This window comes from Haliotis rufescens, unplaced genomic scaffold (assembly GCF_023055435.1).
Source record: "Haliotis rufescens isolate VD_foot unplaced genomic scaffold, xgHalRufe1.0.p SCAF_75, whole genome shotgun sequence".
Taxonomy (NCBI): domain Eukaryota; kingdom Metazoa; phylum Mollusca; class Gastropoda; order Lepetellida; family Haliotidae; genus Haliotis; species Haliotis rufescens.
In genome coordinates, this window is record NW_025964367.1 from 638,201 (window position 1) to 650,632 (window position 12,432).

General features: G+C 37.3%; 1 protein-coding gene across 12 annotated transcripts in view; it reads left to right on the plus strand.

Moving 5' to 3' along the window:
• Positions 1-972: 972 nt before the first annotated feature.
• The window catches only part of LOC124123066 (protein mono-ADP-ribosyltransferase PARP14-like), a 102,290-nt gene continuing 90,830 nt past the window's right edge, over positions 973-12,432 (plus strand). For 4 of the 12 annotated variants that reach the window (XM_048388611.1, XM_048388620.1, XM_048388621.1 and 1 more), the window contains exon 1: positions 973-1,015. In XM_048388611.1, the coding sequence (XP_048244568.1) occupies positions 1,001-1,015 (15 nt within the window). In that variant the 5' untranslated portion in view covers positions 973-1,000. Of the gene's footprint in view, positions 1,016-2,642; positions 2,793-2,824; positions 2,992-6,226; positions 6,358-11,356; positions 11,374-11,823; positions 11,848-12,432 lie in introns of those variants that run through there. The other 8 variants (XM_048388616.1, XM_048388617.1, XM_048388618.1 and 5 more) reach the window with 8 other exon arrangements.

Below are 12,432 nucleotides of genomic sequence, written 5' to 3' on the forward strand. Positions count from 1 at the left end.
AGTTTTCTATCTATTTTCAAAATAGCACGTTCTGAAGTAAAACTGTGCACATCATGTTACACGGTTAAAACTCAAACCGTACGGTTTATTTGTCATCGCGTTAAATGGAAAAGCTAGCATTGAAACATCAACTATGCAAGTCGGGACAGGGCTGAATAATTCTTTACAAATGGTTCACAATAGTACGCAGCGCGGGTGATTCGAAATCCGGCTGCCTTCAGCGTTATAGTCAATGCAGGGTGACGTGACTACCTCGTTGTTGCGCGCTAAATGTAATTAAACGACACTGCTAGCTTGCTGATTGTGTAGTCTTATCTATTTCCTTTATGGTTTTTTCCATACAGGTTGTCTAACGTTCATGGTGTACAACGTGTACACCGTACAAGATGAATTTGATCCAGCTAGACGTACATTTTTTTCCCTACATTACCCGGCGTATATCGTGTTGACACAACCCGTCTCTATTGTGGTATGATGTACTTTCAACACACACCCTGCATTCATCAAACCAGGTCGCACGCTCTAGCGAGCGCGGGTTAAACGACTAGGCCACGTGAGTTGTCAAGCGCTCAATTCAAACTGGGCTGACGGGTACGGTCTGTCTATTCAAGGCAGCACGCTATACACTTAGCTCTGTTCATAACCTTTTACTTTTGTTTTCTTATGAATTCTTTTCTGCTTTATAAACACACACCTTTCATTCCCCCTCACCTGTGACGTGCTGTTGATGCATGAGTCATCCTATCCGATCACGTGAGTTGGATCAGCCAATCACCTTCCCTATTTTCCCTCAACCTCCCTCAACCAAAAGGGGGTTGCTGCGGACTTAGACTATACTACTTATCCCAAATGCATGGATCGATGCTCATGATGTCTATCACTGGATTGTCCGTGTTGTCTGGTCCAGATTCGATTATTTACAGACCGCCGTCATATAGCTGGAATATTGCTCAGTGCGGCGTTAAACAACCAACCAACCAACCATCGATTGTCGCCTAACATGACAAGCGAAGCGGTGGGTATATTTTAAGCAATGCCCAACATAGACATACACAATGCACTGTCCATGGATCATCGTGATTTTAGGCTAGATATATAAATATATTATTTCGACTTGCTTCAATATATCTTTCCTTTATTTCAAATTGAAGGTGCCTGGTTCCTAAAACACTATGGAGTAACTATATACTCCTTTCTGTTAGGTCTGGTTTACCGGTGCATGCATGCATGAGGAGTCATATCCGTCTTACCGCTTATATCTGTTAGTTATACATTTATATTTATACATTTATTATAAATTTGCACACCAAACTTCTGAGCTTGCATTACCTGCATCATGTATATGTGATAGGGTTAAGTTAAGGAGGTATTTGAGGTTACCACTAACTTGTATATGTGGGTAGAATGCCATTCTAAAACAATCGTCAATATCCAGCTTGGATACTTCTTAGCATGTTTCAAAGCTTACATTGGTCTGCATCTACAGCATTCTGAAGTATGTATAATATAATACATCCGATACAAACCCTCTATCGTTATCTATCGTTCTGAGTGATGTATAGTTTATATCCGATATACAAACTCCCCCGCGTCTTTCATTTATAATGATGTATATAACATGTCTGACACCCCGCGTTTCATTCTGAGTAATGTATATTTTATGTCCGATGTACCTGTGTACTTTCCCGTAACTTTGTAAAGAGGAATGAAAAAACACTTTCATCTTGTGTAATTTTCGCCTCAATCTTCTGGCAAACCATATACAATTAACCCATCGAACTAATTAAAAGAAGTGGAAAGAGCTTGTCTAAATGCAGAGGCAAGTGAAATAATTGTTTTGAAATTATATAAATATGATTTCTCACATCTACTCATGTGTGAATTACAAGGATTCCCTTCAGCACAGTTACATTAAATAAATTAATGAGGATACATGTTTTGCATTTCTATTCACATCGTGGGATTGGAGGAGAACGCACTTTAATTTGGGCCACAAACAACAGAATACGGAAAATTGTTTACAGTTACAAACAAAACAAAATCTAAATGGCATGCATAATGTGTCGAGGCCACAATCCGAAATATTTCAGAAACCCCTCAAGCACCGCCTTTACTTTTTTAATATGGACGATTCCATTCCATTCTATATACTATTGTGACCACAATGTGATGTAGAAACACATCCTTGATTTCAATTATTGATCTTATTATAACATAATTTGTTAAAAGAAATATCGCACAGACACTGACATTTGTGCATAAATGTGAATTGCGCACAGAAAGGCGTGTGGATATTTGTCAAGTACAATATAACAAAATAATAATAATACCTGAAGATGTTTCCAATTTATAGTGAAGAATTTAATGTGCGTTATTTATTTGGAATGGGACATGGAAATATACAGAAGATCATATTCAGTACGGTCCCACCCAAAATATAAACTAAATCATATTCCGCATATATATCGCCATGTGTTTTAGAGCTAATCGAAAGCATTACCGCAGTAAATGGGGCTTTGCGAAATTGTGGACTGTTTATCCCAGTTCTGGTCGTATCCCAGTTCTGGTCGCTACATACGTGTAGCATGTCCAGCATGTGTTTTTTACCTAATACAGGTTTTTTTTGCAGTGATGGCTCTTTACCTTGATTTACAGGTCGCTCTAATACAGTCGGAATACAGCATTTAATCACTAACACACCTCGACCATATACAGATCTCGGTGTAGTCGTGTTGGCCCAGTTCCGATTTAGATTGAGACTGCATATCGCCAAGTCAAGTGACATGCCACAGGTGAAGTCGAGCGTTTCAATTCCTTTTATAGTATAGCCTTCTACCCGACATGCACCGGACTGGATGTTGGAAGTGTTAACTGATTTCTAGGAAGTGTATTATCATACTCGGTTAATTTGCAAACAGCCTGCAACACCCAAGTGGCACAAATCTGCCTCGACCCATGATGTATTGTGAGTTTAAGCTTTGGCTACTATAGGTAGGACTTCAAATAACATTAATATTGACTTGCAGCTCATGTATGTATAGATGTATAGATAGATAGATAGATAGATAGATAGATAGATAGATAGATAGATAGATAGATAGATAGATAGATAGATAGATAGATAGATAGATAGATAGATAGATAGATAGATAGATAGATATCTGTACGTTATTGAATATGTAGAGGATATCTCATGTGTCGAGTGAAATATCATGTTTCCCTCATCGTGTGACGGGGGTAAAGAGATATTTTCTCGAGTGGCGTATCCTGTTGAAGATCCTGGGTAGAAAAGGTCTTCAGCAACCCATGCTTGTCGTTAAAGGTGACTATGCGAGTCGTAAGAGGAGACTAATGGGATCTGGTGGTCAGGCTCGCTGACTTGGTTGTTGCATGTTATCGTCTTCCAATTGCGTTGATCGATGCTCATGGTGTCAATCACTGGAATGTCTGGCCCAGACTTGATTATTTACAGACCGCCGTCATTTAGCTGGAATGGTGCTGAGTGCAGCGTTAAACATCAAACAAATATTGTACCCTTGTGGGGAATCGAGTCTGGTATTGACTGGTAGTTTTATATTTAATCTATATTATTTTATTTTGAATGTAAATATCATCAAATACGTTTAAAAGTGTGCAGTAGCCTTAGAGGCATAACTTGTAATAGTGTGCATATGTTATACATTGGCATGTAAATGATGTGATTTGCAATACTTTCAAATTTGTTTCACCGGAGTTGACATAACGTTGTCCTATTGTCATTCAGAAAGAGTTTTGGGGTGTGTGGATGCCTCGCACCAAAGTTTACCATAAATTCCAGACAATTAGCATTCTTTCCGAATGTCCTTTGACCCGGAGTTTATTCAAAGCTGGTGTTGTTTCTTATCACTATTCTTTCTCAATATTGCTTCAAATGTATCCAATATTCCCTGTGTTGGTTGAACCGGCGTTTGTTCTATGATTTACGCTTGGTTTATCTTAATACAGCTTCCTCTGGCGAGACATGAAAATTTAGATATCGCACAAAATGCAAAGCCTGGTAACAATATCCAATGAAAATGTTCTTTTTGATTATTTATCGAAAAATAACAATCCTTTAAACCGTATCATTATTTTGTCAGAACGAACCCTTTTCAACTTTAGAAATAATAACTATCCACCAACATTTCAATTAGTCCCAGGAGTTCACTGAACTTTATCATATAATTAAGTATACTTCCGTCATTAATTGTAACAGAGAATACTTTAATAGGCTTTGGTCAAGATGTCATGCTTTATTTCTTTGAATATGTTGTTATGCAAAACCGTGTAAATCCTCTGGAAAAATAAACAAATTACAAACAGTTATACAAAAGGACAAGGTTCGCTTTGGGGCAGAGTGAGCGAGTATGGTTTTACGCCGCTTTTAGCAATATTCCAGCAATATCACGGCGGGGGACACCAGAAATGGGCTTCATACATTGTACCCATGTCGGGAATCGAACCCGGGTCTTCGGCGTGACGAGCGAACGCTCTTTGGGGCAGAAACCATGTATCTGTTACAGTTAAAACGTATGGTCAGTTATTATGTGTAATACCTGAAAATTTCATGTATTATGTGTAATACCTGATTCACTGTAATTATACATAATAACTGAAATTTTTAAGAAATATACACAATATATGATAATTGTCAGGTATTTTATATAGTAATTGGTTGTACGTTAACATTTTTTTGTGCAGGAGAGGCTTGAATGTCATTTTGAGTTGCACATCAATCGTGAATTATAACATTTGCATCTGTTACTTTAGCATTTCCTGGTGTCAGCACAATTGCATATAATAAAAGCTTGACAACCACAACTGTATTGATTCTCTCTGCACTGACAATCTCAGAGAAATAGCAATACTGAGCAATACTTTACACAAAGATGTTTTCATCAGTTTCTTAGTTAGTGAACATCAAAACAAATAAAACAGCACAATAGTTAACTACCATACATTAACATTCCAATTTTAATTCAGATAATATGTATAATACATGAAAATTTCAGTTATTATGTATAATATCTGAGTGAATCGGGTACTACACACAATACCTGAAAAATTCAAGTATTATATATAATAACTGATTATATGTTTTAATTGTAACATATACACACCAGTAAAGTGCTGAAAATACAATTTGCTATTCAGGATTTTCAAGAGTTTGTATGTTTGCGTTTCCAGGCAGTCAGGCATTAGGTGCGTAGGAAAGTTTGAATCATTTCCGGAGAAAAGGTCATAAACTGTTTCCTATTTGTTGTGAAACTTTGTATGCACATAGGTCAAGTGATGAGTTTTCGATTTTTGCTATATCGTTTTGAAACTTTAATTGTTTGCGTTTCCGAGGCAACACGTTGGACATGTTCAGATATGTTTCTTTGTTTGCTTATTGTTCAACGCCACACTCGGCAATATGGCAGCTATATGAAATACATCAAGTCTGGACCAGACAATCCAGTGATTGACATCATCAGCATCGGTCTACTCAATTGGGATGCTTCAACCAAGTCCGACATTCCAGTCCTTGAATAGGACTGTATTTAGCTTTGTCTTTACTCAAACAAATAAAAATCAGAAGGAATGTGCGCACAGTCAGAAAAACAATGCGAACATTAGCGACTTGTATTTGAGTATAACTATGGAATTTTATTGTTATTGTCATAAAAGATATATCACATGAATGGCCACGGGTCCGGGTAATCCTGTGGGTACCGGGTCCTACTCAGGGTCCACCCGCCCCAAGTACCCGAGTTACCCGTCCCGGCCCTAAATTGTTCATGACCCACGACCCCTCCACCCTATAATAAATGAGCAGTCCCTAAATGATGGTCAAGGGTTTTAAATAGAATCGATGTATTTTAAATATGAAATATAAAGGGATACGAAACCGACAAGGGGGGTACGAAAATGCAGAGATATGAAACGAACTACAGGTAGCGAAACAGCAGGGATAAGAAATGACCTGTTACCAGCTACACAGCCGAAAAAAAGGTAAAAATATTGACATGCAGGTTTGGGTTATGGAAGCAGTATTGTGTAAGAGAGATAACATTTGCCGCACACTAGCTCCTAACACGGCTGAGTAAATCCATTATTAAAGGAGCCTTAGCGATCCTTGTCGATGCAAGGAAAATACAATGTTTTGACACGTGACTTACAAAACGAAAGTACGATATGCGAATCTTTGTTTCCTTATCAATTCCAGGAACGAATCGATTGGACAGTTGGTCACACAATACCTCTACCTTCCTGTGAAAGGGAATTTGAAGCAGGAAGAAATTAAGTGTTCGAATCTTGTCCGAAAGGAGGTTATATTCACAGGAACTCGACGATAGCGTGTGTAACATAATAATATCAGCAGTCAACTCTCTGCACTCAGCTGCGAGTATGACAAGCCGTTGATATCTTGAATTGAATTGAAGATATCTTGAATCGAATTGAAGATATCTTGAATGGAATTGAAGATATTTTAAATGCAGATAATTGTAGATATCTGCAATAAAATTTAAGGTATCACGAAATGAATTAAGGACATGGTGAAGCGTATTACTGATATCTTGAAAAGAATTGCTGATATCTTAAATTCGATTATTGATATCAACATATGATTTAAAGATATCAAGATGTCATGTTTTGTTATGATGTCATTAATTCAATTCCTGATATCTTGAAACTGAATACAGATATCAATAATTCATATTGATATCTTCAATTGTTGCCATTATTAAAGATGTTACATTAATAATGATACTTAAATTAGATATCTGATATCAATAATTGATATAAAGATATCATCAAAATGATTAGTGATATCTTTAATTGGATTTGGAAAATCTCTAATTGAATTAAAGATATCTGTAATGCATTTGTGGATATATCTTGAATTTATTTCTAATATATTCTGTACTGTAGGATGGTAATTGTTTAATGATATCTGAAATATGTTTAGAGATATCACAAACTAATTTGTCGATATTATCATAACATTTTAAGATATCAGTAATTGTATTATGGATATCAGAAATGAATTTAAGATATCTTTAATTATTTTTTGACATCTTAAAAACATTATTGATATCTTTAAATAAAATACTGATATCTTTAAAACAATTGAAGATATCTGCAATTCAGTAATAACTGTGAAAACGGCTTGCCATATGCGAGTGCTGTTTTGTGTCACTGTTCTACTGGGCTAACTGGCAAGTATTCGATCATCAGGTGATCATTAACATGAATAATGGCAAATCGTCCCAGAGAGCAGTCTGCCCAGAACGAGAATGTCAAACAGTTTAAGGGTGCATTTTAAGATATAGCCCTTAAAGTTATTCTACCACGTTTAGTTTAAACGTTTGAAACAGGAATTGTCAATTCGGTTTCATCTTGAAACCGAAAGTCCTCTTCAATGACGTGTTTATTCTTTTGTAAAGATCCCCGTCCATTAAGCAACAGTGTCGCAATCCCTTTGTCGGAGTGTGTGTATATCCACAAATGTTATAACTTTTATTTTTACTATCCTTCTATTCATTGTAAACTGAATTAACTTTCTTTTCAGCTTTTATCAATATCATTACTTATCAGAGCAGCCATTTTGATATTATAGAAGAGGCTTGAATGACTTATGAATACTAGTATGTTGTTGCTGGTCAAAGGGAATGTCTGCTGATGTCATATGTTTGTTTTTGTTGTGACCTTGTGTAAAATAATTGAAGTTGTAGTGGGAAAATACCTACCCAGCAATACTTTGGACATACCTAGATTCCTTGTGGATGATTTATGACTTTGCTAATCAACACACTCAGTATTTTTTAAAAGACAACTGTACCACAGGGTGATAGTCAAATGTAAGATTTGACTTTTTCGTGTATCTATTTTGACTTAGGAGTCTGTTTTCCTTTTGACCTATTGCCATACCAGAGAAATATGTGAGTATGAAATAGAATAAGGGGAGGCAACTCACTACCACTGGAGAAAGGCTGTGAGGTGTAATGGGGTTTAACATCGTGTTCAAGATTGTTGCACTTATATAGCAATGTGTGTGTGTGTGTGTGTGTGTGTGTGTGACTGCTTGTACTAGTCCAGACTAATACTGATTTTATAGTGTCAGCTCACTGAGATACTTTCTTTGGCATGCCAGAAATCTATCATCGTGGGTTCGAACCTTGGTCTGCCCCTATTATGTTTCTAGGTGTGTCAGCCCTTGTTCAGGGGTTTCACTAAACTGGTAAATGCCTAATACCTGCATCACTTCAGGTCTGCCTCCCACATCAAGCTGACACGTCTTGATATAACTGGAGTACGGTTAAAAGCACCATAAAACCCAACTTACTCACTTCGCTCATTTGTTAATATTCTAATGTTTTTCAATACATAGGGAGATCCAGAGGAGGGGTCTGGACCCCCCACACACCCCGCCCCACTCCCCTTTTGAAAACTAAAGTATGTTGCAGACCCTTTCCTTTTCAACATGCCGGATGCTCCCTTGCAGTATATTTATAAGGATTGATTGTTGAACATATTTGGATGTGTAGTTAACATTATTTTGTGTTCTTTATATTTTACCAAACAGCATGCAATCGACATGCAATCATGTGACATATAAGTTGTATGCTTAGCACGAGGAGAATATTCCTTGATGTACCCTCATGTGGACGTACTTGTACACTGAGCCAATAGTCGAGAAAAATGTACATGATAGATTTTTTTATATTCACACTGTTATTATCCCCTGCCACAGAGTTCTTCCTTCCTTCCGTCCGTCCGTCCGGATCTTAAATTTTTTTTTTCTCAAAATCTATTTACCGTATTCGACCCAATAAGCGCCCAGGGCGCTTAAAAAAACCCAGAAGGGGTGGGCGCTTATAAGAACCAATTCAGAGTCAAATTGGCGTAAATTCATCAGTAAGCCCAACCATATTTTCTTGAGAATAGTGCGCACTTTTTCCCCAAAAAAACACAGCTGTGTAGAAGGGGGTGCGCATTATACACGAATGAATGAGTTTTGATGTTTATTCCCCCATGGAAAGACATTACTGTGAGCACGAAACACCGGAAATACCATGTCAACAAATCCATACTGAAGTCCGCAAATTATTCATGTAATTACACTGTCTGGCTATAAAAAGTGTTCTTTGTATATCTGGACTTATGTTTGTAACTTATTTCATTAGTTTTATTCAAAACTCCTTTTAATATTGTTTTAGTTAATTTCGGCGAAATCGTGTGTGAAGCGATCGGAAGATCGCACAACTCACCGTTATTAAAGGGGCACTGATCTAAAGCAATTCCCCGGGACTGGTTGATGCCTTTGTTATTGTTTTTTCCCAGTGAGTACCCGGATGTATAGCAGAAATCTAGACTAGTTCGCGACCTCTGCTGCGCCATTCGTAAGCGCATTAGTCACTTTTATGGGTAGTAATGAGGGCGTATGGTCACATTGATCGACAAAATGAAATACAGTTTTCGAGATAATAAGGAAATGTAGGTATATTTGTGGGTAGCATCGGTAATGGTGACGAAGTTTTGATAAGTCACTTGCTTGGTAATTTTGCGATTTTCGTTTACACTATTTTTACCTGCAACAAAAAGTAAATATTTCACCTGAGCATTGCTTTTTTAAAGTGTGTATATTTTTTTACAGTCAAAATGTGTAACATTTTAAAATTTATTAAACGCCTCAATATTTATAGTTATTTTACAAAGTGACTGAAAAACATTTCCTACTGTATTATTATGATAACGAATTCCAAACATTTTTATGTTTAATGTCATCACCAAGAGACTGAAAATGTTACGTTGAAAAGTACATTTCTTTGTTGTTTGGCTTCTAATCCTACGTAATAATCTGTTGTGGTGTTTTGAGGCCCTTTTGGTCGTCTTAATCAATTTTAGTCAATCTGGACAGATTTTTCAGTCAAAATTACTGAAATATTTACGCATTTTATCAAATGCCTGAGAGAATCACATTTTACAAATTGACGGTAATATATACACGCTTACAAAGGAAAAGACTTGTGAAAACAACGTCTATCGCGCATTGAAGAATTTCCCAACCAAGACGTAGAGGAACAAGAACGAATCGGTTCAATGCTACAGCAAATGAAGGAAAACAAAATGCAAATACCATAATTACAACCTACCAAATTTATGTGTATAAATTTTAGGCAGCTTCCTTGTTCGAGGAATGTATCCGTGAATATCCACACAAAGGAACAATATCCCACTTGTCTGCAGCTGTACAAAGAAACTTATTCGATGTCACGTGTCTCACAATCAAATATTTTAAAAGATATATATCGTTTCAGGATATTATAAACCGTGTTCCTTTCTCAACTGATCACTTAGATTTTTCAGGTGTTTCACATAGGTGTCAAGTCTCAAGAGTCGGCTGAGAAAGCCCACGTGACAACTATTTTCATAACGTCCACGGTTCCTAAAAAATCCATTGAGTGATAGATAAGAATGCGCAATCTATCAACGTATTATCAGTTAAACCTTTGAACAAGGTATGTTGTTTTTACATCGGCACTTCACGCCATATGAGTGTATTCCCTTTGTTTTAGTAAACCTTGACACTCACTTTTGACATATCCACTGTGCAAGATAACAGTGATTACTCAATCAACGTATTTTCTGTTAATCCTTTGATGACTAGGAACGATCCGTTGATTTACAAAAAAAAGTAAATCAACTGATCATTTACCTCTTGCTGGGCTGCCACGTGCATATTACATAACACACATTTCACCTCACTTCAAACCTGCATTTAGATTGAATAACTACCCCAGACACAATAAATGCCAAATGGGAACCTCTGTCAGGTAATCTAAGTGGTGCTACCACTAACTGTACCTGTAATAAATTCATTAACTGAGCATCAAGTGAATGACGACAAATACACAAGTGAAGGGTTATACCAAAAAACGTGGATGACAACAAGGGAGTAGTAATCGTATTATCGACGCAATCCGAAATCCGAAAATGCTTTCACTGCATGGATACTTTTTAATTATTAAACTATAACTATCTGGGGTATTTCCAAATGACGACATCCGATGAGCTCCGCCGTTCTATTTGTCTGTTTGTTTAGGCTGAAGTAATTAATTAATATGCGCCCTTTGTCGAAATCTTTATAGATCACAGTTAACCAATCAGTGTTCAAAAATGCGTAAAACAAATATTGCCTCCAGCCTCCAAGTTTATTTAACTGTCCTTGCAGACGGTAGCCCAGTCTCTGGTCACGCTCAGTTGCGTTGCGTATCATCCGGGTACTCATGGGGAAAAAAACAATATAATGAAGGCAACAACCAGTCCGGGGAATGGCGTTAGATCAGTGCCCCTTTAACAGCAACCACGGTCAGATTACCACTATTGACGTCTTGAAACGAACTTTAGTCGACAGAGAATGGTTACATATATCATAAATGCCATACTTTGATTCGTTAAAAGTCATATTTGTTTTTGTTGGACGATTCTATGTCAACACGTAATTCTCGCGATCACGCGATCACGTGCACGGGAGCCTTGACGGTGACTGGTCAGACTGGTTCCATGTAAAAATAATACGCGGCAAAAGGGATCAGCTGCTTCTCTTAGGGTTATTATTATTTTAAATGTGTAGTAAAGCTGCATCTAAATTAACAAGATATTGGAATATATTATTCCTGATAAAAAAAATAGTTTCAGATACAACTTTTGCCGACCTTTGCATTTAAAATCCTGTAAAGTTATATCATTGGGTGTGTCTTGACTGAATCACCGGTAGATTCCAAGAAAACGTGTGTACAGCTGATTGCTGTGTCCGGCTTAGTTTACGAGAAAATGCACAAGGTAATCTTGATCCCTGGATATAAAACAATGCCTAGCTGAACAAACAATACAATTTAAACGGTAAATCAGCATGTCTGGTGATTTTTTATCTCAAATTTCGAACTTGTACTGACGAAGTTTTTTATCACCCGTTCGTTTGCCGGAGGGGTACGGTGTAATTTTTTTCTGCGCATAATATTCAAAGTCACAAATATCTAAAATAAACAGAATACAGTCATGCCCCGCTTATACGGACTTCAAATATCCGGAAGCCTCGGTTCCCGGACGATTTTCATTTAAAACGAAATAATTACTATATAAATTTTCGGGGGGAGGGGGTGGGGTTACGGGTGGCCCAGTCGTCTAAGGCGCCGCGATTCGCTGTGCAGACTTGCGTCCCTTTGGCACGCCAGAAACCTATGATTGTGGGTTCGAATCCCGGTTCGCCCAGATTATGTTTCTAGGTTTGTCAGCACCATCCCAGCTAACAATTTCACGTTGTGGCAACGTTGCAGATGTTACGTCCATATAAAGTTATTCTGTGGACTCCCATTTATGTTGTCACAACGTCATGGCCTAACGTTGTGTTACGTCATATTCACGTCG